Source organism: Antrostomus carolinensis, unplaced genomic scaffold (assembly GCF_000700745.2).
Source record: "Antrostomus carolinensis isolate BGI_N321 unplaced genomic scaffold, ASM70074v2 scaffold6244, whole genome shotgun sequence".
Lineage (NCBI taxonomy): Eukaryota > Metazoa > Chordata > Aves > Caprimulgiformes > Caprimulgidae > Antrostomus > Antrostomus carolinensis.
The window spans coordinates 2,521-30,304 of record NW_010308601.1 but is presented as its reverse complement, the minus strand read 5'-3'; the positions used below and the strand labels follow the sequence as shown (position 1 = coordinate 30,304).

The window sequence follows — 27,784 nt, the reverse complement described above, 5'->3', positions numbered from 1 at the left end:
AGGCAAAGTGTCATAGGCAAGGACTTGAGGCTGTTTGGAAGTGCCAGTGCTGTGACAGTAGTGACAGGTAATAGCTTTTGTACTGAGTGGGCTGAAGGCAAGGAAAGCGATGCTGGTTTTTGAGAAGTGTGTCAGAGCTGGTCAGAGGAGCTACAGCTTAATGAGATTGAGAGTTCAATAAGGAATAGGATAAATATAGCAGGTCATGGAAGAGTCCCCACAGCCTTTACAAAATAATTCCTTTTATATTGTTTTTTCATAAATTAGTGCTTCAACTACTGTAGGTTTTTTAGAGGGAACCAGTGAAGCAACGAAAAGGTAGGTTGGGGTTTGTTGTTATTGTTGCCTGGACTGTTTGTGTGCAGTCCTGTTGTCAAGTGCTTTTAAGTAAACTAGAAAGATGGGGCAGGGTAGTGGGGAGAGATCAGTATACATATTAAAGAATTATAAGCTAAGAGGAGGAGCACTATACAAAGATGATACTGTTAAGTAAACTTAAATTCCTTAAATGTGGATGTTGGGTCCTCACGTCTGGGACAAAGACACAGTGTTTGGCAGCCACCTCCAGTGTTGCCTAGAACCAGTTCTTAAACCAGCATCTTCTGACTATTCCTTTTATGGTGTATCTTGTCCTTTTCCCCCTTCCCCTTTTGTTTCTAATTGCTGCACTTTTCCCTCAGGGGATGGGATTGCCAAGGAAAGTAGTCCATTTATTAACAATGCAGAGATGGACAGAGGGAACATGTATGAAGGAAAGAATATGGCTCTCTTTGAGGTAAGTTGAATACCACAGAAATGTATTTTGCCTTCAGTTGAGGCTCTGGTAGTAAGATGAAAACAAACCCCTATTTCCTTTCTCTCTTGAAACTTAGTGGGGGAAAAATAAATTTTAATAATTTATTCAGTAGGTTGGTTCTATTTCACTGGCTTTGAATGATGTAATTAAAAAAAGTGTTAAGATTTTTTTTTTCTTCTGTATTTTAGTTTATCTGTATAGGCAGGAACAGTAAATTTTGGTATGCATTGATGTGAAGCTATGAAATAAGCCTTATTGCATTTAAATTTTTTGGGCTAGTATCTAGAAATTGTTCTTAGAGAAAGCTACTGAAAGTTAAACCTAGTGATTTTAACAAAGCACTATCCAGTTCTAAAAGGATTATCAAATATATTATGTTGAACAGGGGAAAAACAGACTTCTCTTGAAGCAGCAAAGCTATAAAACCAACTGTGGTAGGCCATGACTTGGTTATGTTGTCCAATAATAGTGTAGAGCATACCATAGCTATTTCTACTTTCTCACATAAACATCTGCTTTATAATGCAACTTTAATACCTGTTCAATTCACAGAACGATTGCCATTGTATACAGAAAAAAAAAAGTTTATTGATATGGTACATTTAAGTGCCCCTTTTGCAATGAAATAGTACTTTTAGTAAACTTGCTATTACAATGGTGACTTATCTTGTACATCTCAGATTGTAAACCACGTTGTTATGGTGTTGCCTTGAAAGCCTTCTGGTGACTTCATCACCATTGCTGTTGTAGGGGTGAATCTTTTGGTAGTATGTGTGTTTCATAGTATGTTTCCTACAATCTTATTCTTCTCATGTTTTCAGCTGACTTGTGTTTGAACTTTTGTATAAACTGTTACAAAGAAGTTTATTGAGGCATTAGGTGATGATAATCATGGTCTATTATAACCATGATTATCATCACCTAATGCCTCAGGCAGAGATGCCTTAGTTCTTGTCTTTCTATTTGCAGTCCTGATCTCTTGTCTTCCTTCCAATATTTGATCTTGTGTACTTGACTGAATTACCTCGTTCTGACTTTCTTGGAGTCCTTTTATGGCATGTGCTTCTCCTGGATTTTATTATTTGTTTTAGCATGTTTTTGTTTTGTAACAGATATTTGGCTAAAGAAAGATGGGCTGACTTCTGTGTCAAGCAATATTACATACGTGCAATTGCATGTGATATGTATATGTGCCTGTATTTTCAACAGACGAATACTTTGGAAGTAGTGTGCGAGGTTTAAGATAAGCCTGCAACAGGAGACGTGATCCTTAAGTATCTTGGTGCTTGAGAGAATCACGTGAGACCACTCTCTAGATGCAAGCAACATGCTGGAAAAATACCGTAATGACTCCAGCCTGCCAGCACAATCCCCTAAAAACCTGTGTTGTAACAGAAATAGATTTTTATACTTAACAATGGCCCTTCTCTAGATTTCCCTTATATTCCAGCTGTGCAAGTTACATATTGCAAGATAGTGTAAAAAAAAAAAAAAAAAAAAAAAAAAAAGGTGAAAGGAATATTGCAAGATAGCCTTGTAGTGTTAAACTTTTCTAGAAAGATTTAGAACTCTTGTTGGTTGAAAGCTGACCGGTATTTTGTCATACTAACTTTTGAATTTGGGTAAATCGGGGCTAACCTGTTGAGTGTCTGTTTGAAGTAGTATCATTAAAATCCTGACTTAAAAAAAAATAAATCTATTTAATAAATGCTGTATTCTTAAAATCCCAACAGGAAGAAATGGATAGTAATCCCATGGTGTCATCTCTTCTTAATAAACTAGCAAACTACACTAATCTGACTCAAGGTGTGGTGGAACATGAAGCAGATGAAGACAGCAAGCGAAAGGAAGTCAAGGTATTTATACTTCTAATAAGTTATTGAGACAAAGCTAGCCACAAAGAGGAGCATTTTTCAACCTAAAAAAGAAATTTTGTGGATGTCTGAAAACAGGAACCATACTGTAATACTATATTTAAAATTTAAGCATTTACAATAGGACTTGTGTTAATTCAGTGTTTGTGTTGGCATGCTTTAGCGAGGCCTTGCTGTAAAAGCCCTAGGTAAAGCATGTGCAAAGTTGGGACCTGAAATACACAGTGCACCCAATGTGCCCCTCCTCTTCCTTCTGTCCTTGTATGAGCATCAGTATCTTTTTTCCTGCCTCTAGTGAGGATATGGTATGATTTCTTCCCCCCTCCCCCCGACTGGTTTATTAATACATTTTAATTGGTTGGGTTTTTAACTAAAGTTGAAATTGAAGAAAAACTTGCGATGAAACAGGTCACTCTTTTAAATCCATAAGCATATTTACTGCTGTTAATGTGGCAGCAGTTTTTCTGAGTAGTTCTCTTGTTTCTGTGTGCCAGAGTAAGTGTTTTTAAAACTTAATGGACACGTTCCTGAGGAAACACCGTGTTGCATACCTCGAAAATATGATATTTGTCACGAGTGGGTTGGGGAAGTAAAGGCAAGAGGTCTGTTTGGCACATCCCTAAGCACGCTTTCTAGAAGACAGCAACTGAATCCTTCAAGGGTTGTCTACTGGACAGCCAAAGTGCCTGTCTGGGCCTCTGTAGAAATGGACTGTCTGCAACGAGATGTTGGACTGATCCCTTTGTGAGCAAGGAGCTGTTTCAGAAGGAGAAAGCTTGCATCAAAAACATGTGACCTGACAGAGTACAAAAACTCTTGGGCAAGGACAGATGATGTGCTGGAATTGGTTGAGCATGGTGAATGAAACTAAAATTTGGGCTAGATACTGGGAAAAGGAGAGTACTGGGAGTCACTTGTCTTTGTGTAGAAGAGATGTTGTTGCTGAGCTATGGATAAAGGAGGAAAAGCACATAAGAATGGATAAAAGGAAATGAACGCACAGCAGAAGAGACATATGAAAAGATGCTTGAAAGTAAGGTTAGAACTGGAGCTCACTTGGCTGGAAAAGAGATTTATGATATGGTGCCTGAGTATTTTCAGTAGAGCTGTTTGCACTAGGACTTGACTAAGATAGGAAGTTGGTACCAGGACAATGGGCAAGGGTGAGGAATAAAGCCCAGCTGTTTGTTTTAGCATTTTGCTTATCCTGCCTTTATTTGTGTGTGGGATTTCTTTTTGTTCGTCTTGTTGTGCTTGTTCTTTGTTTCTTCTCATGTGAAGATACAGCTTGAGATACAAGAAAACCAACACTGGTCAACTCACACTTTCCTCAGTGTGATTCCTGTCCTCCATCCAGCTGCTGTGCAGAGGTTTTCGTTAACGCAGTGCAGCGTTAGTCTCTCTGGAACTGAATAGCTAAACAAACACTGTGTCTTCACTTGCACTCCATCTCGTTTGGGCTCCAACTGGTGGCCTGAAAACATGATATCTGTGCGTGTGTCTTTTTTCAGTTCCCTCTCTGAATTGGGTGATGATTCAGTTGCAGCCTGACAGTAATATTTTTAATGACGCATTGAGACAGTAGCATTGATGTTGCACATGGATATTGCCTAAGATGCTAAAAATAAAGATTATAGTCTAAATGGCATGCCATGGTTCCTTACAAGTACTTGTAAACTTAGTATCTACCTAATAATTTTATTAACTTAGAGAGCACCAGTGCTTGCTTATTTAGTTAAAATGATTGCCTTTTTTCACAGCCTGGATTGCGATTTAAGAAGAACTTCTGTATCTGGAAACCTACTGTGTATAACTGTTGCTTCTAAGTTGAGTATTTGAGGGCCTGATTTCTTCATAAGTGTAGAAGGCTGGAACTTTAATGATGAAACCTGAATGCTTTTGTGTGTGTCTTGACCCACGATAAAAATAAAATTAAAATAAAATGAAAATTAAAAGTACAGACAAATACACAATACTATGGTGGGTTTTACAACTTCAGCAAAACCAAATTGTAGTCATCTCTGCATTTTTTTCAGCCTTGTCTTAGTACCTTGTCTGTCTTAAAAAAAAAAAAAAAAATTGAAAACACTCATTGTTGAATATAATTTTGCGTGCCAGCTGCAGAGCAGTTTGTTGTCAACTTTTTTACAGAATATATTTAGTACTTTGATTGTGGGAGTAACTTCTCAACAGTAGTCTGTAACTGATATTTCAGAAGAAAGTTTGTAATCAACAGATAAAGGGGCATACTATCCCTATCAAGGTGTTTTTCTAATTCCCATGGAACAAGAAGGTTTGCTATCACAAATAGTTTTCTGGCTTTTCGGGAATGTTTCTGCATAAGTAGCCTATGAATATTTGCAAAGCTGGATGCTCTGAAACTACCATTCAGTTTCACTTGGCATTTGTTCGTGGAGCATTTGTGACAAGTGTTTGCAGAAGAAGGTACTTATGGACTTAAATTGTTTAGTGCAAAGGAATTCATGTTCTAGCTTTGTTTCCAGGTTCCACGTATGGGCACTTTTATTGGTGTGTACCTGCCCTGCTTGCAAAACATCCTGGGAGTCATTCTTTTCCTACGTTTAACATGGATTGTGGGAACAGCTGGAGTTCTTGAGTCTTTCCTCATCGTGTTCATGTGTTGTGCTTGTGTAAGTTCCTTTTTCTTTACCATTGGCTGAGTCTTCTGTTGCAAGAGTACTGCTACTGCCTTCTAATGTATGAGTAGTAGAGAAAGATTTCTCCATAATGGTTACACATCAGTGCAATTGAGAGACATGGGAGATTATATATATACACTGAGTCACGTGTCATTCTAGCCTGAATGGAGTTTCTTTGGAGTTGGTCATAGTGAACTTTTATTTGAAGTGTTATAAGAATTTTATTAAATCAACTTTTAGCAAATATTTCATTACTTATATTGAGATATGAACTGTTATGGTTTTTACAACTTCAGAACAAACTGAAATATAAATTACAAATCAATTCATAGCATTATGTTCATAAATTGGTATTTTGGAATGTGAGACTGCTAGTAGAAGATATGGTCATAATGATGACGGTTGTCGCTACTATTTAATTGGAATAATTAACATTTTATTTTAAGTATATTCCGTGGTTTGTATTCTTCTAGTTCTTTTTAAAGACTGTCTCAAATATCTGCATTAACTGAATCTTCAAGTACTGAAAAATTTAGTACTTAATTTACCTGGATATCCCTAAACAAGGATATGATCATTTTTGGTTGCTGTGGTATCTTATTAAACAAAAACAAACAAACAAATTGCTAGTTTTATTTGATCACTGTGTCTTGCCCCATCTTTCAAAAAACTTTAAGTATTTTAAGTTTCCTCTATTTCATCTTTCCACAGACTATGCTAACTGCAATTTCCATGAGTGCAATAGCAACAAATGGCGTAGTTCCAGGTAATGCAGAATTTAATCTTAAATGGTGAATGATCAAATGATGGAAGCTTAAAGCTGGGCTAAGATATTGCTGTAGTCTGAGATATCACAAGTAATGCTTTTGTGTCAAGTGCATATTTTCTTTTAACTGATTTCTAAATTATTTTTTTTAAGGTGAGATTCAGTCTTTTAACTGGACCTTCTGGGAATTATGAACTGTAGCACATTTTTTTATCAATCATTTGATTCTGTTTGAATGAAAGAGAAAATATTATAATTTGAACTAATGGAGATTTATCTTCATGCAAAGGAGATTTCTTTATACATTTAGAAAAAAGACTACTTTTTTTTGCCTGAATTTGCCCAGACTCCATGTCTAAACACTGTAGCTAGTTATGTTGTTTTCTGCAAGAATAACAGCCAATCTGCTGGCAGAAATCTTTCTTTATAAGCACTCTAGGTTATGCTTGTCTTCCTAAACTTTCAAGATTAGATGAACTTGTTCCTCTTCAGTTATGAAGCTGATTTTTTAGATGCAAAATCAGTTACTTTTTGAAGCCTTTATCCTTTTCAGTTTCTCAACACATTATTTGATAATACAAGTGTTCAGACATTGTTATGAGCTCTGAAAAATTTACCTAATGAAATTAAAATAATTCCTCACTTGGAGAATTTCTCCAGCTTAGTAAGTGGTTCCAGAACTGATATATAAGTTGTGCAAAAATAAACACTACAGCTTGTGCAGGGTGTAGAATAATGGTATTTCATGGATGCAGTGCCATATACGAAATATAAATACAAGAGAAAATTTTGTTTCAAATAATTTTATTTAATAATGAGATGTAGTTATTCTAAATCAGTGTCCAGATAACTAAAATGTTCTGCTCTTTTCCTCCTCATATTTTTAAAGTTCATTGTAAAAGCTTTGCTTAACATCTTAGTGTCACAGAAATCTTTGAAGTTGGCAGTTCTTACACTAGACAGGTCTTCATTTTAACTTTTTTTGTTATAGCCAGTTTCTTAGAGGGGGGTAAGTCTAGATAAAGAGCTTGAAACTTAGAGCCTTATTGAAAGGGAAATGGTCCAGTGGAAATGGCAGGGAGGGTAGCTTGTGACTTAAAGATGATACATGTATATAGGAAATAGGAGTGAGAAAAATTCAGTGAAAAGTATATGAGTAGACAAGAAAAAGCAATCCCTACCTAACACTTTTAAATGGTCCAGAAAAAAAATTGCCCATAGTGAAAGTGATAATGGTTTCATGTTCAGAAAAGAAAAAGAATGCATATTAGTGAGACAAATTCTGTTTTGTCCCTATCTCATAAAGAAACTATTTATTGTTTGATTGTGAACAGTTTGAGATTAGAATCTAATATTGATTCACATCTATTTATACCTGTATATCCTTTTCTTAATTTACTTTTAGATTGTTCATCTTGTGGATTTCCCCCCCCCCCCCTTTTTTTTTTTGTTGGTGTTTGTTTTCTGTTCCCCAGAAAATGCAGGTGGGGATATTTGCTTTGATATTCGCTGCCTAGTTGTTATCTTGATTATGTTGATTAAATTATTCAAATTTTTGTTGTCTACTGCTGTTCTTAATCTGAAGGGCTGTAGTCTTTTTTTTTTGTTTGTTTTTTGTTAAATTCACAGCTGGTGGCTCTTACTACATGATTTCAAGATCTTTAGGGCCAGAGTTTGGTGGAGCAGTGGGACTCTGTTTCTACTTGGGTACAACCTTTGCAGGAGCAATGTACATTCTTGGTACCATTGAAATTTTATTGGTAAGTACTAGTTTCTCTTAGGATTAAATGCATTTGGGCTGTTTTGAGAGATTGCTGAGGAATGCATTTGTCCTATAATGCATGTAGTTTGGTGATTTTTAATGTTTTTATACTGTATTTCCAGTATGTCAGTATTTATTCTTGCACTGCTTGTGACTATTTGAAAATGTTCAAAAAATTTGGATCAGTGATACAAAAAATAAAGGCAGTTTGTAAGCTTGTTCTATTTAAAGTAGGAACAAAACAGAATTCAGTAACTGATTTTTACTAATTTGTACCAGATGCAATGTATCTGTTTTCACCTTTTCATAACGTGCTTTGAACACTGAATGTCCCATAAATTATGCCTGTACTACTGTACACCTACAGAGTTGCAAGGAATGCTGTATTAATTATTAAAAGCTACCTAAGATTCCAAAACTAAAGGTATGGGACCAAACTGGAGATGTAAAATGGAGATGGAAAAAAGAAAAAGGAAATATTTCAGTAGATTTTTGTAGAAAAGAACATCAGATTGACAGGTGGGCTTTGGAGACGTGTTAAGATTTACTCTGGTGATTTTATACCAACTTAAAACTGCAACTTTTGTATCAGAAATTGACCAAAAATGCCACAAGAAATGGTACCGTTCTTAGGGAGGCCTGCATTGGAATGTGTTGTTCCTGGACTCTTGCAGCCCACAGGGGGACCTTATGCTGGTAAGAGCGGCAAACCTGACGGAAACCCCATTCCCTGTCCCCTGTGCCTCTGGGGAGGGAAGGTAGAGAAAGGGGGAGCAAAGTGATTGGAGCCCGGGAAGAAGGGAGGGGTGGGGGAAGGTGCTGTCAGATGTGGTTGTTGTGTCTCACTGTCCTACTCTGATGATTGGTAATGAATTAAATTGATTACTCTTCCCCAAGTTGAGTCTGTTTTGCCCATGACCATCACTGGCGAGCGAGCCCTCCTTGTCCTCATTCTAATCCACAACTCCTTTGTTGTGACTCGTTCCCATCCAACCAGGTGCGGGGAGTTGAGTGCAGGGCTGCATGGTTTTACCTGTGGGTGGAACCACCATGTAGATTTAAATTTAATTTAAAATTGATTAAATTAATTTAAATAATTAAATTTAAAGAAAATCCTAGTAAAGAATTGTCTGTGTCTGTCTGAGCAGAGATTTTTTTGTAAAGATGTTAGAAGAAGGGATAAAGATATCTTTATTGTGTAATGTAGTACACATGTCTCAGAATTATAGGTGAGAATTTGTCTTTTTATTTGCATTTATCAGTATAAGTCCTCTAGGTTATGCTTCCAACTTCTTTTCAGGTAGAACCCAGAACAAAATTGTATGAAATAGAGATCTGTAAGAGAATCCAATTTGACATTACAGTAGTTTAAATTCTCTGTTTTAACACAGGACTAAGCTTTTTGTCACACTAATCTTAAATTGTGCTGTTAAAACTTCAGATTAAAATTTAAAGTAAACTCACCATAAAACAATTTTCAAGATACAATGTTTAAGGTATCGTTGTTTGAATTTTATGAAATATAGTGTAGGGACTGGAATACTGAAAGCGTGTTTAGTTTTTTTTATTATTTATTATTATTGTATGACTCTTCATATTTGGTTTCAATTCATGGGATTATTAATCAGCAAACGCTTCAAATGACTCTAAGCATATATCTGGTTTGAGCTAGTTTTTGGTTTGGTGTTTTTTTCTTTTAATTTTTGTCAATAACGCCCCCTGCCAGGTTCTTAGTGTTTTTTCCTGTCTGGCAGAGACATGAATTTGAGTAGTGCAAACTCTTAAAGGGCAGAGAAGAAGCTGGATCCTCATTCTCAAAGCTCTTTTTTTTTTTTTTTTTTCTTCATCCCTGCCTCCCCCTTCCTTTTATCCCTACACTTTTTAAATGCCCATGTCATCTGGTTGAACTGGTTTGTGAAAGACTAAAACTGATATAGTAATAGAAGTTTAGGTTTTGAAGTTTAAGTAAGTGATTTCTTAATAAAATGATTGTTATTAGATGTATGATAACTTGTCGTATCCCTTGCAGACCTACATTTCTCCAAGTGCGGCTATATTTAAAGCAGAAGAGGCTGGTGAAGAAGCAGAGGCTATGCTGAACAACATGAGAGTTTATGGAACGTGTATTATCATTCTGATGGCCATAGTAGTTTTTGTGGGAGTCAAGTATGTCAACAAACTTGCGCTGGTCTTTCTTGCCTGTGTGATTCTTTCCATCATTGCCATATATGCCGGAGTTATTAAGACTGCTTTTGACCCACCTGACTTTCCGTAAGTGCAATATCTTTGTGTTACTTAAAAAAAAAAAAAAAAAAAAAAAAAAGTGGGGAGAGAGAATAGCTACTGTAACCACTTAACATTTTAAGCTAAACTTCAAAATACGAACACATTACCTTCAATGGTAAGTTTTCTGTGTTTTAGGCAATTACGTGCTTGTTTGTTATCAGAATTACCTATCGGAGTCTTTCTCTCATTGTTCATCAGACCCGATACTCTGGGAAATGTTCTTTGGTACTTAGTTACGGCTGTTATTCCATCCTAGCCTAAAGAACAGGAAAGTGATTTTTGCTGACAGTGACTATAGCTGCTTTTTCTAAATAATTAAACTAAAAACCTGTAGAATAAAGTAAGTGCTTCAAGAAAATGTTGTAGCAGTGGAGCATAGTTATGAAATAAACATACTTTCAAACTTTCTTTGTCATGAGGAATGATCTCCCAGTTGAATCAACTCAGCCTGCTGCTATAGGGTCACCAAATCAATAGCAGTTGAAAAGCAAAAAGAGCAAGGCAAGCGGCAAGATGATTTTTTTAGCAGCAGCTTTTTGTTAAATCTTCTCAACTGCCACGTGATGCCATACCCTGAAACTATACTGGTGTCCTGTACTCAAGACATCTAATCTTACTTGTGATCAGAAGCAGGATATTGCACTAGATCAATATTCTGCTTGGCTTAGTATACTTGTTCTGATGCCGAGTGGTATGTTTTTTTACTGTTTGTTATCAGCTTCCTAATTGAGCTTCTTCAGAAGTATTAGATGTGCACTATGTGTTCTTTGACTTACCTACCTAACACAAATGTTTTATTTGATGTTCCTTCTTTCATTTTTATAGATATTATATATCATTTCATTATTAAGCAAGTCTGGAATAGATATCTCCTGAATATGTTTTGTGTAACTTGGCAAATTAAATGGTCCTGGATCCTTAATATTCTTTGCTGTTAAGAATTTGCTTTTTGCAAACTAATTTTCTATTTCTAATTTTCTAATTTTCTCTCATTTCTGAGTCTTCTGATTGCTTCCTGCTACGTGAGTCTTTAATTTGTACTCTCATCAGTGTTTTTACATTTTGCTGTTTAATCCTTCTGGCTTATTTCCTACCTTTTGGATTTTAATATTTTTGAGGGCCATCTAAAATATCTGTTTGCTAGAAAAGGGGCATGACACACTTGCTTAATCATACTTTTTGTATTTTCTTGGTCAGACTTACTATATTAAGTATTACTTAATTTAACTTCTTTCTTGTAGGACTGAATGTTATTTAGTGGCCAGACTGCTTGAGTTGATTGTATTTTCCAAAGAATAAATCAGAAGGCAAAATAGCTACTAACACCTGAAGTAGAAATGTTTGATCAGTGTTTTAAACATTACTGATGATAGTTTTATATGCAGAGACTATATACCGTTTTAGTATACGTAATATAGACCATAAGATAGGTACTATAAGTAACAGGTTTCTGAAGAAGTCTGATGGACAAAAAATGGTTTAATGTACAACACTATATTGAAGGATCACTGTTTGTGGTTTTTTTTGTTTATAGTATCTGTCTCCTTGGAAACCGGACATTGTCAAAACACAGCTTTGATGTCTGTGCCAAATTTACTGAAAGTAATAATGAAACAAAGACTACAACTTTGTGGCGCCTTTTCTGTGATAGTTCTTTGCTTAATGCTACATGTGACGACTACTTTAGTCTCAATAATGTAACAGAAATTCAAGGGATTCCAGGAATAATGAGTGGAGTTCTAACTGGTAAGTTGGAAAGCACAAAAATTATTTAAAAACTTTTGGTAATTATTAATTTGGCCTGTAGCTGTTCCATAACGTAGCGGTCTAGCCTATCACTTCTTCAGCTTTAATCTGGTTGTGTGGAAGATCGCTACCTGGACCATACTTCCTCCTATAAAGTTTCCATCTGTTTTTAGAAGCTTAGTATCAAATGCTTTAATTTGGAGATTGTTGGAGTTTTATAGGTACTCTTTCAAAAGCCATTGTTCTCTCAAAAAGAAAAGTAAGGAAGTGTTTATCACAGCTGGGTTTTTTTTAGTGTTTAGCTCTTTTGTATGTCAAATACACTTATTTCAATGACCTGTTCATTAGTACATTCTCAAACCCTCTCCTGAGGGAGAACTTGTTTCCTGTTTATAGGTGGTGCATTGAGGAATTAAGTCCTGTGGCTTTTCCAGTGTGATACAGCAAGGTAGTGATGGATTTGGAAAAAAGCAGTCTTTCTAGTTTCCAATCTAGCATTTGGACAGGAGATGTTCTACAAAGTGTATAGTTTCTTCTGTTTACATTCCTGTACAGTTGTGGCAGCTTGGGATTCCAGTTGCGCTAGGTCATGCGACTAATTTTGAACATGTATTGGATTTTGTTGTGTACAAACAAAGAATGTTTCTGGGATGAAATGGATGTTCTGATACTTTTCCCCAGCTTCCCCTTAAACTAAGGTTTGATTTGTATAAATATGCAACTCTACATAGGGACACTAGGCAATCACCACTGCCATGGTAATTCAGTTTAAAATATCAAATGTAAAGTGTACAAATATGTAAAAAGATACTAAATGAAGCTCTTGTTTTTCTCTCAATTGTAGATAATCTGTGGAGTACCTATTCCGAGAAAGGATCAATAGTTGAGAAGAAAGGTCAGCCATCGGTTGCTGGATCGGATGAGACAAAAATGAGTGGACTCCCTTATGTTTTTACAGACATCATGACCTACTTCACAATGCTTGTAGGGATTTATTTCCCATCTGTGACAGGTAGATAAAACTCTTTCTTGAGTACTTGTAGCTGAAAAAAGATTTTTTTTGTGTGTGTGAATGGCACATGATACTGCTAGTCTGTGCGTCCAAGTTTCATGTATCTAAAATTTTATGGTGGTAGAAAGACATAGCTGGCGGATGGTTATTTTAGGGGTTTATAGGACTTTAACATATTAAACAATATTCCTTGTTTTTGTGTTATTTTTTTCCCCGCCTGTCACAGTATGTGCTAGAAAATATTTTTGTTCTTGTGTTAAATTCAAACAGGGATATGTACATGTGATTTCCTAACTATTATTCTTGTACTGCCTGCTTGCTCCTTTCTTTTTCATTTCTACATTTGTATTATTTAGTATTGATTTGCTTGCATATTTTAAGTGCACTGTTTAGTATAAAGCTAGTGCATTTGTTCACACTGGCTAAAATTGCTAAATCACCATGAGTTTATACCAACTGTCACCAAAATTTTGCTACTCCTGTATATTTCCCCATTTTAAAAAAGATTCTGGTGATATTTGAAAAATATTTTTTTCATTTTTTTATCTGTTTCCTGAGCTTTCTTTAATTTATTCAATCAACAATGGGTAACACAAATTTCTGAATAAAATGAAGGTATAAATTGAGGGTTTTTGCAGGATTGTGATACATTTCTGTAGTCTGCTCCATTAGTAATGATGTGTTAAATGAGGCTTGAAGTTAAATGTTCCTATTCTATTAGTTATTTATATAGAGTTAGTATTAATTGGTTTTGATATATAACTTTGATCTCTTTTTAAGGTATTATGGCAGGTTCAAATAGATCTGGAGATCTTAAGGACGCTCAGAAGTCGATTCCTACTGGAACAATTTTGGCTATTTCAACTACATCTTTTATTTGTATCCTTTATGCTGTGACATTTCTAGTGTGCACTCTGTAGGTGTAACGGTAATAGTTTTTTCACTGAAAAGTCATTAGACTTGTCTGCGTATAAAATAAATGAAATCTAAACGGCAAAGAAACTTTATAATAGTTTAAAATCTATTAATTATAAATATTATTTTTAAATATCAAATTTTATTTATATATGAATATTTAGATATATCCTATATTCTACTAGTGCTTCAAATCCCAAGATTTAATTGATGTATTTTAGTTAAGCGATGTAGAGGTTTTTATCATCATGCTTCAGTTGGCAGATTCCTTTGTTGTTACAGTTGGTATAACCAGTGAAAATCTCAGAGCAAACTAACAGCAACAGGTTTAGTCCTTCAGTACCTAAAGACAGAAACTACTTCCTTGTATGAGAAAATCTCCATTCTGTTGCATGATGCATGAACTGGCTACTTCCAATACTTCGTAAATCAACTTTGCATCCAATGGAGTCATAGGGAACATAAACTAAGAAGTTGTAGCGGGAAAGAACTAAAAAAAAACCAACCACCAGAACAAACAAAACGAAACAAAAATTCAGCCTGCTTCATTATCATGGACACTTTCATTTAATCCCTATGTGAAAAATGGTCATTTATAGTGTAAGCTTCCTTCAGTCCCAGTAACAGATCTCTCCTGTATAGTGTTGTTTGGTGCCTGTATAGAAGGTGTGATATTAAGAGATAAGTAAGTTGTATTCAACTTGTAATTTTACAAGGAATATGCATGATCCTGGTTGTGTTAATAGGACTTATTAATGGTTCTTCTGGGAAGTATCTGTGTGATATATTTTTCTTTTGTTTAGGTTAGAACTGGAGGGAAAGTCTATCTGTTAAACTGGGATGGCTGCAAAAAGAGCATGAAAATCATAGTATTTGTGGAGCTGATGGGTGGGCATAAGGGGGGTGGTATTACTTTGGGAGAAGTAATGTGTTCCTGAGGAACAAAGACAGAAAAAGATTTTTGACAGTTGTGTGACAAGGAGAGCTCATGAGAGAGACTGCAATGCACCATCGGGCCTATGATTTCCACTGGATGTACGACTATTCTTTGTTTTAAAATATCAGTTGTAGATCAAGAGCCAGTTCAGTTTTCACCTGTGTAACTGTGGGGGGCAGGAGTGAAGGGAACTTTTTGTACACTCAAGTGGGATGCTCAGGACTGTAATGAAAGCACTGCTTCCTGACTTTCACTTGCTTGTTTGACACAGTCATTTAAAAATTGTATCAGGTAGCAGGAAAGTCATAAGGCACATGAATAACTTGGGATGACTGTGTCTAGTAGTTTCTCTCTTTACTTGTCCGCTTGTCAGTGTCACGCTATTAAAAGGGAAGGCTAATTTGTTTTGTAAATCTCCTGCTTATGCCCAAGGATATACCTGTATTGTAGAGCAGACTTCTGCAATCTACTTCCTGGCAGTCACAAGGATCTAAAGGATGCATATATAAATACTTCTGCTATTGCTCTGAATTCTGTAGTTTGCCAAGTTACCTGACAATTGCTACATGTCTGCTTAGAGGCAGTACTTACAACAAAACAATTATAATATGTTTACTTTAAAACAGCAGAATAAAGAGAAATTGGTTGGTTGGGAAATCTTTTAGTGCACACAGTGACATTGTTGAGAAGCACTGTTGTCCAACAAGGTTGAAATGTGAGTGTTGAAGTAAAAGTTATTCTAAAGCTTCCTGATTTGTTTTCTTTCCCCCCCCTCCCCCTTTTCCTAAGGTTTGGAGAAGCAGTTAATAGAAATCTGGTGGTTGGTACGCTGGCCTGGCCTTCTCCGTGGGTTATTGTGATTGGTTCCTTCTTTTCAACATGTGGTGCTGGTCTCCAGAGTCTCACTGGTGCACCTCGTCTGTTGCAGGCCATTGCAAGAGATGGCATTGTACCATTTATTCAAGTGAGTTTGTTTTTTTTTCTTTCCAGTACTTCAAATATGGCTAATATTTTGGAAAAAAAAAAAAAAGACATTATTTCTACTATTCTTGTAAAACTTTGAGGAAAAGATTTGGAGCTCAGTTCTAAATGTGTAATAGATTAGCTACAATAATAGATTAAGCTATTGCAGGACGAAGTTTGAACTTGGATATTTCTGTTCAATGCAATTTAATTATTTTTTGTTTTGCACATAAAAGTTACTGTTTCAAAACTGAAATGCAGGTCTTCTATAAAAGGAAATAAATTAACTAAGAAGCAACTAACAACTGAATGTCTTGACTCCAGGCTGTGTTGACAACTTGTATTTGTGAACAGAGTTGACTTAATCTCAGTATGAAACTGCATGATACTTATCATATCATAGAGATAAAAATTCTAATTTTTACTTGTTTTTGTAAACTAAATGAAGCTATAACAATAAAATTCTATCCAATGACTCCAGACATTAAGATTGTTCCGTCATCCCTGTGCATGTTTTAAAAAAAAAAACCAAAACAAACAATACATCAGATTTTTCTCGAATGAAATGATTAAGGGAACTGGCAAACAGAAGGAAGATAAGAGAACTCTTGCTGAAAGATATTTAACGCAATTTCTGGGCTGCATCTGCAAAAACTAGACAACTAGACCTGAGTTAAAAATAAATAAAATTCCAAAAGATGATAACGTCCAGAGAGCAAAGCTGTGATTTTTGTGGTAAAGTTTGGAGTTTGAAAGGTTACCTCAAATTGCTAAGGATGGCCAACAGTTGCACAGCACGATGATAACCTGCCAAGAACAGGTTCATGTCTAAAAAACCAGGATTGTATCTGGATAACTATGAATATTTTTGGAACAGAGTTAGGGGACAGTTCTCAAATTTAGCAAACAGTAAGAAACTGGAGATAGCACCAGCACTGAGGGGAGCTAGGGCAGAATTAAGGAGAATGGGCTGTTCTGTGTGGAGAGTGTCCTGAGGATGATTTGGAGCACTTGTTTTTTTTAATATCTCTGGGAGGTTTATATCATTATTTCAATACTTAAGTTATGTGACCAAACGTACGTTTGAGTATTCCTTACTTTACCTCTGGAATCTTGATCAGGTGCGTGCTCTAGATCATGTCAAGGTTGTACATCTGAGGTCAGTGCAGTATGTTATATTGAAAATGGGCTATTACTCTTGGTGAATAACTTAAGACTCTATTCAGAGATATCTATAATCTCTCTTCAGTGAGGGCTAGGTATAGAATAGCAGAGCTTGGTTTGGTTTCTGAGGAAAGCCTACAATGAGTCAGCACATTTATGTGTGACTTGAGGAGAAAATTTCTCTGCTAGGATGTGCCTAGGACTATTACGAATGGTATGTTAGCTGGGGAATTTGATTGGGGGTAGAAGGGAATATCTGAGGAGGAGGGAGACATGCAGAATATGTGAAAATGGGAAAATAAGAGAGGAAATGACTTGTGTGAAGAGGGGGGAAGGACTGCATAGGGAATGGGCTAGAGGAGGTGGTTGGAAAAGCTGAGAAGCAAAGCATAATAGAAGAGTTAATGCTAGTGGCTTTTGGGGGGTGGGTTGTCTTTTGTGTGTTGTGGGGGTTTTTGTTGTTTTGTTTTGTTTCTTTAATCACTTGGTTCCATTCTACTGCTGCTCCTTCCCTGGCCTGTCTGCTAGTGCCTAGTCTCAGTAGGTGCATGTCTTTGATATTTTCTCTTAGGTCCTTCTAGTCTCTTGGGCTGGAAAGGAGAATGGTCACTGGAAGCGTACACTAGTATTGCTGCTGGGAGCATGAGCCAGAAGGGTTAATCTAGAAGTAAACAAGCTAAAAAGACAGCAGCTACCTGGAAAGAAACGCAACTGCTGTGTCTCTGATTCTGCTGGCTTGATCGGCTCTGCACTTACAGCATGGGCCACTTGTTCATTGAGGAAGTTGTATTACCATTCCCTTGGTTTAGGACCATCTTTTCTACCAAGTGTGGAGAAAGATGATGAGGATGTGCAAGAACATCAAACATGTTGCTGGTTTATTTCATGGTTGAGAGCACCGGCGTGTTCCCTGACTTGCAAAATCTGTGACTAGAAGTAAACACCCTGAGTGTGCTTGGGTTGGGGGACAGAACCATGATGGAGTTTGACTTGTAAGTGGGAAGGAGTTGTAATGTAGTAAATTGTAAATACTGGGTTGTATTGAGAGAGGCAAATGAAAAATTTCACTTTCCTCTGAAGTAAAAATTTGGTACTTGGTAAGAGGGTGACAATATGATTCTGTCTTACTAGAGTCAGATTTGAAAGGAGTGAAGAAGTGAAATGAAAACATTTATGAGGTTTGGGAAGCGGAGGAAAGGCAATCCAGGATAAGCAGAATGTTTGAAGAGGGATTTGAGACTTGAAAAGTGCTTGTGGTTTTGGAGTGATAGAGCTGCTGCATGGACAATCAAGGAAATGAATGCAAGGAGATTAATATTAGGGGCAAGAGAATGGCATATATAAGAAAAAAACCAAAACAAAACAAAAGACTTGAAACATGAGCAGAAAAAAGGCATTTTTATATAAAGGAAGGAAGATTGATGGATGACAGGAAGCTAAGGGAAAAAGGCAGTATGGAGAAAGAGTGAGGTGAAGAACCTAGACATCTGGAAAGGAAGCCATTATGGAAAACGGGAGTGAGAATTTAGTCTTTATAACTGCATGGGGGAATAAGGAGGAGAAGAAATACAGCTGGAACTTCAGGTGAGGCATTTTGCCATCTATCACCAGTATAGCTGGATAGAATTCTCCTCAAAGGAGATAACCACATGCAGAATTATTTTTGGTAGGGCTTTGGGCTTACCTAAGTCCTCTTTGAAGATAAATATTTATGTTTTCCTAAGTGCTGAGTTGATGTCTATTGTGTGTGTGTTACAAAAAATACTGCCCTCAACTACATTAGCTTTTAATAAGCTAAGCATAAATCTCTGATGCATGTAGATTTTAATTTACTTCAGATCATTTCAACAGCAACTGCAATAGTACTTTAATGTTATTGCTCATTCTAGTAAACATTTTTCATATTGGAAATGTGTGTTTTTGCAGTTTTGTTTGTGGCTTTTTGTAGTATAGATTGCTTCCTTTTCCTTTTTAACTAATGACTGGTTTTGGTTCCAGTTAGAGTTGGTTCACGATCTGCACCATATTTCATAACTGTATAATGAACAGCTTTCCCTAATCTTACTGTTTACTTGAATTGAACTAGGTATTTGGTCATGGAAAAGCAAATGGAGAACCAACTTGGGCTCTGCTCCTCACTGCTGGTATTTGTGAAATAGGAATTTTAATAGCCTCATTGGACAGTGTAGCACCGATTCTTTCAATGTAAGTATGAATGTGGTGGTTTGTGTTCTTAAGTTAAATAGTATTTTATTTTTAAATTAACTAGGTAATGATTTATTTATTTATTTTTTAATAATACATGCTAGACTTTGTCTTTGAATAAGTTATATTCCTATTTGACCTTGGAGGTAATTTGAAATAACAAATGTTTTGGCTGGAACTAATTTCTAGGCACAAAAAACTTTTTCTGTGGCAAGGTTCTTGAATGCTAGTAAAATGTTAAAGTTTTAAGAACTTGGATTTTAAAATAAAAAAATCCTTCTATTTTAGCTCAAATGAATCTAGTAGAGACAAAACAACGTAATATTTTAGAGTATGAGCTGAACTTTATTTTACTGACTTTGTCTTGGAATTTTATCCCGTGTATTATGGGTTGACACCAGTAGGCAGCTCATCCCCACACAGCTGCTCGCTCACCCCTCCGCGGTGTGATGGAGGAGAGAATCAGAAGGGTAAAAGTGAGGTAACTCGTGGGTTGAGATAAAGACAGTTTAATAGGTAAGGCAGAAGCTCTGTGCACAAGCAAAGCAAAATACAGAATTCATTCACTATTGATAGGCAGATGTTTAACTATTTCTAGGAAAGCAGGACTTCACCATGTGTAACTGTTACTCGGGAAAACAAACACCATTAGGTCCAAATGTCCCCCCTTCTTCCTCCTTTCCTTGAGCTCTTACAGCTGAGCATGATGTCATACAGTATTGGATTACGTGCGCTCGCAGCCCAGGGGCCAGTAACTGTGTCCTGGGCTGCACCCAGAGCAGCGTGGGCAGCAGGTGGAGGGAGGGGATTCTGCCCCTCTGCTCCGCTCTCCTGAGACCCCACCTGCAGTGCTGCCTTCAGTGCTGGGGCCACCAACAGCAGAAAGACATGGACCTACTGGAGCCAGTCCAGAGGAGGCCACGAGGATGATGCGAGGGCTGGAGCAGCTCTGCTGTGAGGACAGGCAAAGAGAGTTGGGGCTGTTCAGCCTGGAGAAGAGAAGGCTCCAGGGAGACCTTCTAGTGGCCTCCCAGTAACTGAAGGGGCCTATAAGAAAGATGGGGACAAATTTTTTAGCAGAGCCTGTAGTGATAGGACAAGGGGAGATGGATTTAATTTAAAGAGGGGAGATTTAGACTAAATATAAGGAAGGAATTTTTCACAATTAGGGTGATGAAACATTGCCCCAGGTTGCCCAGAGAGGTGGTAAAAGCCCCATCCCTGGAAACACTCCAGGTCAGGTTGGATGGGGCTCTGAGTGACCTGATCTGGTTGAAGATGTCCCTGTCACTGCAGGGGGTTGGACTAGGTGACCTTGAGAGGTCCCTTCCGGTCCCTTCCAACCCAAATCCTTTGATGATACTGTAAATATCCCTTTGGTCAGTTGCGGTCCCCTGTGCCAGCTGTGTCCCCTCCCCAAGACTGTTTGCGGGCTGGGCAGCAACAAAACCAGAGCAGACCATGGTGCTGTGCAAAAACTGGTCAGCAACAGCTAAAACATCCCTGTGTTACCAGCCACATTTTGGCCGCACCTCCAGAATGCAGCGCTACATGAGCTACTATGAAGAAAATTAACTCTATCTCAGCCAACACTAGTACACCACGGTTGTCAGTTGTTTGCTACATTTTCTCTGAAATCTATCTTTGAGGCTCTGTATTGTGCTAATACCAAGTTTTGAGGCTTAATATTCTACAAGTATTAATTTAATCTCCGTTTTGTATTCTATTTGCCACTGTGAACACAGTGTACAAGTTCCTACCCTTTTTTTGGATTCTGTTCAGCCTTTTAAAGCAAATCTATCTAGTTCATTTCCTATTGGAAAATACTCTTTTTTTTTTTTTTCTTAACAGGTTTTTCCTTATGTGCTACATGTTTGTAAATCTGGCTTGTGCAGTTCAGACGCTTTTACGGACTCCCAACTGGAGACCTCGTTTCAAGTATTACCACTGGTATGGAATGTTCTGTCATTTGGAAGAGTTAAAACTAATTACACAGTCCTAAATTGTTGATTTTCTTGCAATGATAAACCAAAATCTTTTTTCTAACTTAAATGAGTTATAAGATGATTCATGCACTGAATAATCTAACAGGCAACATTTATTTTCATGTGGTTGGAATAGGGTTAGTAATAGCTGTGAGCACAAAAACATGTGGCTAATGTAGAGGTTTTGGAAAGGGGCTACAGGATGACATTTAATATTGCTTATAAGAAAAGAGATCTTCTGAATATGTGAGAATGAATCTGAAAAGAATCCATAATCTGTCTTTTATATATAGATAAGGAGAAGTAGTAAAAATGTTCAGGAAGGTTGATAGGATTTTCATTTTAGTTATGCAAAAAATGTGCAAAACCAAAATTTATACAGAAAAAAAAAGTCTTATTTAATATACATCAATTGGCTCTTTAATGATATGATCACTGTTTTTAAAATATGTTATACTTTGGACATATACTTTGCATTTGATAACTGAAGTAGACAAGTAGGTATGTGACAAAATCAGTAAAGGTCAATTATACCAAAAGTGGGGGTGTTTTGTTTAGTGTGGGTGGTTTGTTAGTTGTGTGGGGGTTTTTTGTGTGTGGGGTTTTTTTGTTGTTGTTGTTGGGTTTTTTGTTTGTTTGTTTGTTTTTTTTCTTCCCTTAATGTCTTAAGAGTTCAAACATTTTAAACTCAGATTGGGAAACTTCTTGATTTTTACCAAATGTTAAATATACTTATATTTGATTAACAGTACTTCTATTAGAAAAATTTTAGTGCTGAAATACCTTGAAAACTAGAGCCTTTAGGAGGTAAGCTGGAGAGATTCTAGGATGTAAGAGTTGCTTATTATTTTTCCTTTTAAAGAACTGAGTAAAAAGGAAATGTCACAGTTTTAGCCCTGAAAAATCTTTTTTACTATCCTCCATAAACACTTAATAGTTTGGCATCTAAACCTCCAAATAGATTAGTGCCTGTCTCCCAGCCTGTCACTGCAAACACCTAGTAGTATTTGCAACATCAAGAAGGAAAATGGGAGATTACTGTCTCTTTGGGTTTTGTGGAATTTTTTAATTTTTTTTTTGTTCCACCTCCCCTAAATAATCGGGGGTGGAGAAGGTATTGTAGGGGGTAAAAAGTAGCTTAAAAGCTAAGGCAGCTAGATAAAATGGAAGGTTGGAAGGAGTACAGGACAGACTGTGATGAGGAAGAAAAAGTAGATCTGTGACATGGCAGCAGCAGGGTTTGTAACTGTTTGGCAGCAGTTATTTGACTCACTGTGTGACTAGGTAATCACTTCTAGCCAAAGCAGTTGTTGGAATGCTTTGCCAGAATTGGGATGGGACTTCAGTTTTTGAGTGAAAATAGAGTCTTAGGTCGGTTAACTCAAGCACAAAAGAGCAGCTGTTGTTCTTTTAGACAAACTACACTTAGACTGATGTCTTCAGAACAGTAGAAAGCATTTCTGTAGTTTAAAACTGGATGCATTCGGACTCGATATTTATATGGTACTGTGTTGGGTCTGCCGACATACTTTGTCAGTACAGTGAATGCTAGCTCTTAATTTGGAAATCAGTGAAGTAAAATCTGGGGTGACCAAAAGTATTCACAAAACTGTCCAGTTCTGAGCTGGCTTAGATCTGTCTTGAATAATAGTGTGGGCAAACCAGGCGTATAAACGTTAATATGGAAATACTTCTGTAACTTTTTCAGCACTCAATCCTCCTTTCTTAATAGCCTTTGAAAGATTGTTTTCAGTATTCTCTTTACTGTCCTGTGTTCTTGACTAAGGGGCAGACCACAATGGAAGTGGACAATAGAATTGAGTCAAATTTAATTTAAACTCATCAGCTATTTTTGCTGGAAGTAACAGAATGTTGTTTAGTATTATTTGAGGTTTTTTTTTTAACTTCAAATCAAATTTCAAACAGAAGGTAAGTGATAGCAGTGTGTTTTGAAACTGACCTTACCTAGAGCTACTGATAGAGTTTCAGAACTGTCAAGTGTAGTAAATCTGTTGTTTTATCGAGTTCAAGTGTATTATGTCACACAAAGGTTCAGAATGTAATTTATTTTTTATAAACTAAAATTGTGACAATGTGTTTTTATTGATATAGTAGCTATGAAATGGCCTTTGAAGAAGAAAGGCCTTTCTGGAAGTTAACTTAAATAAGAAATTGACTTTGTAGAGCATTTGCATGCCTATTTAAAAAAATGGAAAAAATGGTTTCTTTTAGGACTCTCTCATTCCTGGGGATGAGTTTATGTCTTGCCTTGATGTTCATTTGCTCTTGGTACTATGCTTTGATTGCCATGCTAATCGCAGGATGTATATACAAATACATAGAATATAGAGGGTAAGACCATATATCTTATTTATTCTATATTTAATATCTTTAACATTCAGCAAAAAGCATTTTTGTATAAAATAGATATAACTGAAGTAATAGAATTAAGAGTATCCCTTGAAACAAGGTAAGACCCCATCTCTGTTAAGGGTTGTAGGTTTTCAGGTTCTAATTTATCTGGAAGCTCTGTTCCAAACTTCTCAACAGCCCTGACTACTCAAAATAAGAACCATTAAGGCTGTGAAATTTCCACTTGAGCAACGATTATGCTCAAGTTTTGGTACTTTGGGAATATGACCTCCTAATATCAGGCAGCAGCTATTACAAAACTGTTACATCATTATTGACTTGTACTAAAGCCCAAAAACTGTACTCCTTTGTGTGGACTTTAGCACTTTTTAGAATGAATCATACTGAATCCAGAGCACCCACTGAAAAATATCTATTTTCTGAAGGCTTAGATAATCTTTTAATTGCAACATACTTTGCATTGTATGTATTTGAAAAGGGACACATACAGAGCCATACCTGTAAGAAATGCTATGCAAGTAGGAGACTTAAAGTGCATGCTGAGTTCATTTAAATAAATAATAATAAAAAAATTACTCCCCCCAAAACAAACAAACAAACAAAAATCGCCCAAACCTCAGCTAAGCAACATATCCAAACACTAGAGGTGATTATGATCAGTAAGGTGTGTGCTTTCTCTTTCTAAGGAAAGATACCCAATGCTGAAAGAGATGCTTTCCTGGATTATAACAGCTCTATTGACTTAGTTAATTGTCAGGAAATGAATTTGCCTACTTTAGTCAGGAAGTCAACATCAGGTAATAGCAGTTCTGCTTCTGTATGTAGGTGTACACATACATAAAATTATATGTACATCTACGTTTGTATACAAACTCTACAAGTTGGGACATAGCCAACCCTTATACCCCATAGAAAGAGATTATTTTTTTGCAGAAACTTCTTTTGTCCCTACCTTTACAAATGCAGGAGCTGATTTGGCGGTGGGGAGAAACTCTGAAATGCTCCAAAAACTGCTGTCTGGAGAAAACCTCAGTTTTTATTTCATTTTTTTTTTTTTATAATTCAGTGAAGGAAACTTACATGATTGTGTTGTCTGTCAGGGTACATTTTAATTGCCATGTTGTTCTTTAATAGCTTTTGAATTCAGTTTGGCTTATTTCATCTTAATTTGGAAAGAAGGCTAGAGGTAGCAAAGTTCAGTGGGAATTCATGAATGGAAATAAGAGGGAGGGAGGAAGGGCGAGGGAGGTGGACCCCTTGCCATAGAAAATCCCCACAGAAGAAAATAATGTGTTAGCCTAACAGTTCTTCCTTATTTGAAGGAGGATTGGGAAATGTAGGAAGATGGAAAGTGGTCAGGAGGGCAGATAAAGCCTTAAGCTTATATGGGAGAGAAGCTGGGAACAAAAGGAACAGCAAGCTGTAGTGGTGGTGTTGGGGGGAAGATATAACACAGTAATCCAGTCAAGTCAAGTTTCCCTTATTCATTCCACTGCTTTAAAACAGTTCCCTTTAAGTAGCTCTCATGTACTCATTCTAGTGCTTAAAAGCAGCTTAAGTAACTCATGATTACAAAAAAGCTTTTGAAGGATGAATAAAATACACCATAATAAATGTTAATAGTCTTGTTGAAGGGACCTGAGACTGCTTCATCTTGGTTAGTCTTCATTCTTTTATGCCTGTTATCCCTCACATGAGAAAATGTACTTAATTTGTATAAATAAACAGGACCCTGTTAATTGAATTTCTTCTGTACCCCAAAGAGCGGAAAAAGAATGGGGTGATGGAATCCGAGGACTGTCTCTGAATGCAGCTCGCTATGCTTTGCTTCGTGTTGAAGATGGTCCTCCTCACACCAAGAACTGGAGGTAAGTCCTATGCCTTCCAAGGTCATGTAATTCTTGAAATATTAGGAATACTGCTAGTAAATGGCCAAATGCTAGTAATGGCCAATGTGAAGTTCACTATTAAAATAATATTTTAACTTGGGCATGGCAACGTTGTCACTGCCATAGTATCATTTTACTGCCATGGAAGGTGACTTAGGGTCATCATGTAGCCAACTTTGCTGGGAATATGGGCAAACTAACTCAAACTTAAATCCATGTGGTGTTGACATAGTTTTCCAAAGTGCAGAAGAATTTTAATGTTCAATTATTTATAGATTTTTCAGATTCAAAGGAACAATTATCATTGAGTCCCACTGTCTCTATAGAAGAAACACTGCAATTCCATAGATTGTGGTTTTTTTTCTTCTGTATATGTTTCCTCTGAAATACTTTGTATAAGTGTACAGAGGATCCATTATTAGTTTAAAATAATTTGTTGTTGCAATCTTTTTTATATAGCTTCATGCAATAGTAATGCTTTCTAAATTACTTAGATATCATTAAAGCAAAATCTCACATTTGCTGTCCATTTGTATGTAGTGGGGTTAGATGTCCACTATTTTTGCAATATATTATTTTTGCTTGTTAAACTATCAATTTTCTCAACGCCAACACAAAAAATTACTTAGCATTTAAAAACAAAAGGGCATTTGCACGTTGTCACTTCTGATTAATATAATGCAAATCAGAACAACTCTGATCAGTGGAACATGCAAAGAAGAAATTTTCATATCTAAATGTGATACTTTAATTATAGTCACTGCTCTGTGATAGTATCCCTTTGGTGCATGCACATGAAATGTTCTGTTGCCCTTCAGTGTAACGGCATTAAGTTACCATTTGTCACGGGACTGATGCGCATAAGCAGTTATTACGGGATACGTGAGCCACTGCTTTTATCTGCGTCTGAACTTGGCATCTCAGAGGCACCAATGTAGTGTAGTGTTGACTAAGAGCGTTCTTTTTAAGTGTCTGATATCGCTTCAGTTCCAGATGAGTTATCCTTCTGTTGTGTCAATGTAATTGCTAAAACTGGACCATCTTGTTGCATCTTAAACTGTGCTGGTTCTGAGGCGGGAAGTACGCTCCAGCTCTTCATTGTTATTTTGAATTTGTAGTCATGACAGGAAAATTATAAAATACTGGTTTGGCAAAAGTAAGCAGATTGGATATTGATTAAAGGGAACAGAATGCATCCTCATCAAGTTGAAACTGAATTTGAGGTACTATCAGTATGGTTAAGGGTGTGACTGTCCTTTTGGAAGGACCTCTGTGGGTAGAGGGATGGGTTGACAAGAACATCACGAAAATCCCAAAGGACAAGTGCAAAGACAGGCTTGTCCAGTGCAATGGCACAAGGCTGGGAACCTGCTCAGGTGAAATATTTCAGTGGTTCCCAGTAGATAGTAAGCCAGCAGTGTGCCTTTGGCAGTGACATGCTGAACTGCATCAACAAGAGCATAGCTTTTATATTGAGAAGTGAATATGTTGGGAAATAATATTCCTCTTTGCTCAGAACTCATTAGAATGCATCTATAATATTTCATCCAGGTTTAGGCACCCCATATAGGAAAGAAATCAATAAACTGGAGTGAGTTCAGCAGAGACCCACTGAGATGATGGTTTGGGCACAGTAGCTTATTTCCTGTAGGGAGAGGCTGAAGGAGCTATGCTTATTCAGCTTGAAGGAAGCTTAAGGGGAGCATAAAAGCTGATATAACTAACTAGTAAACATCCCATACCTAAAAGAAGGCTACTGAGAAGATGGAGTCAGACTTTTTACAGCAGTATATGGTAAGAGAATGAGAGAACATGATAGAATGGAGAAAGGAAAAAACAAAAACAAAAAACAGATGGTGATAATTAAGCATTGAAGAGGTTACCCAGAGTTGGTAATAACTCTGTCTCTGGAGGTTTTCAAAATCCAACAAGATGGAGCTGTGAACAATCTGGGGGGCATTCAATGTTTAACTGCTTCAAGCAGTAGGTTGCACTAGATGACCTTGGAAGGGTGATAATTTTGATTCAATAGTTTTCCTAGTGAAACTATTCTTTAAGGTAGCTTTTCTGAACGATGGTGTGGTGGCTCACATAGGTGTTCTGTATCTACAGTGTTGTTGCTAATTGCATATTATGACTTCCTTGCTTGACAGTTGAATGTTTTCCATTTAAGCACTTAATCTACATTTGATTGTTAATTTTGATTTTCTAATTCTTTCTTGCTTTTCTTTATATATATACACGTGTGTGTTTAACTTTTTTTTTTTTTCTTTTTTCCCCAGACCTCAACTTTTGGTCTTGTTAAACTTGGATAATGAGCAGTTGGTGAAACATCCTAGATTGCTTTCTTTCACCTCTCAGTTGAAGGCTGGTAAAGGACTAACTATTGTGGGCTCTGTGCTTCAGGGAATCTACTTGGATAAATGTACAGAAACTCAGAAAGCTGAAGAG

At 36.7% G+C, this 27,784-nt stretch overlaps 1 protein-coding gene across 1 annotated transcript; it reads left to right on the top strand.

The window, feature by feature from the left end:
* On the top strand, positions 1-27,784 carry LOC104519192 (solute carrier family 12 member 7; the record flags this gene model as incomplete). The annotated part of the gene is made up of 17 exons (XM_010165818.2): positions 1-29; positions 679-775; positions 2,530-2,652; positions 5,175-5,321; positions 6,042-6,096; positions 7,726-7,856; positions 9,888-10,129; positions 11,679-11,890; positions 12,735-12,902; positions 13,683-13,781; positions 14,445-14,502; positions 15,544-15,718; positions 18,968-19,086; positions 20,938-21,036; positions 23,304-23,423; positions 25,208-25,312; positions 27,616-27,784. Coding segments are annotated over exons 2-17 (2,070 nt in total), but the record flags the coding sequence as incomplete, so codon positions are not given.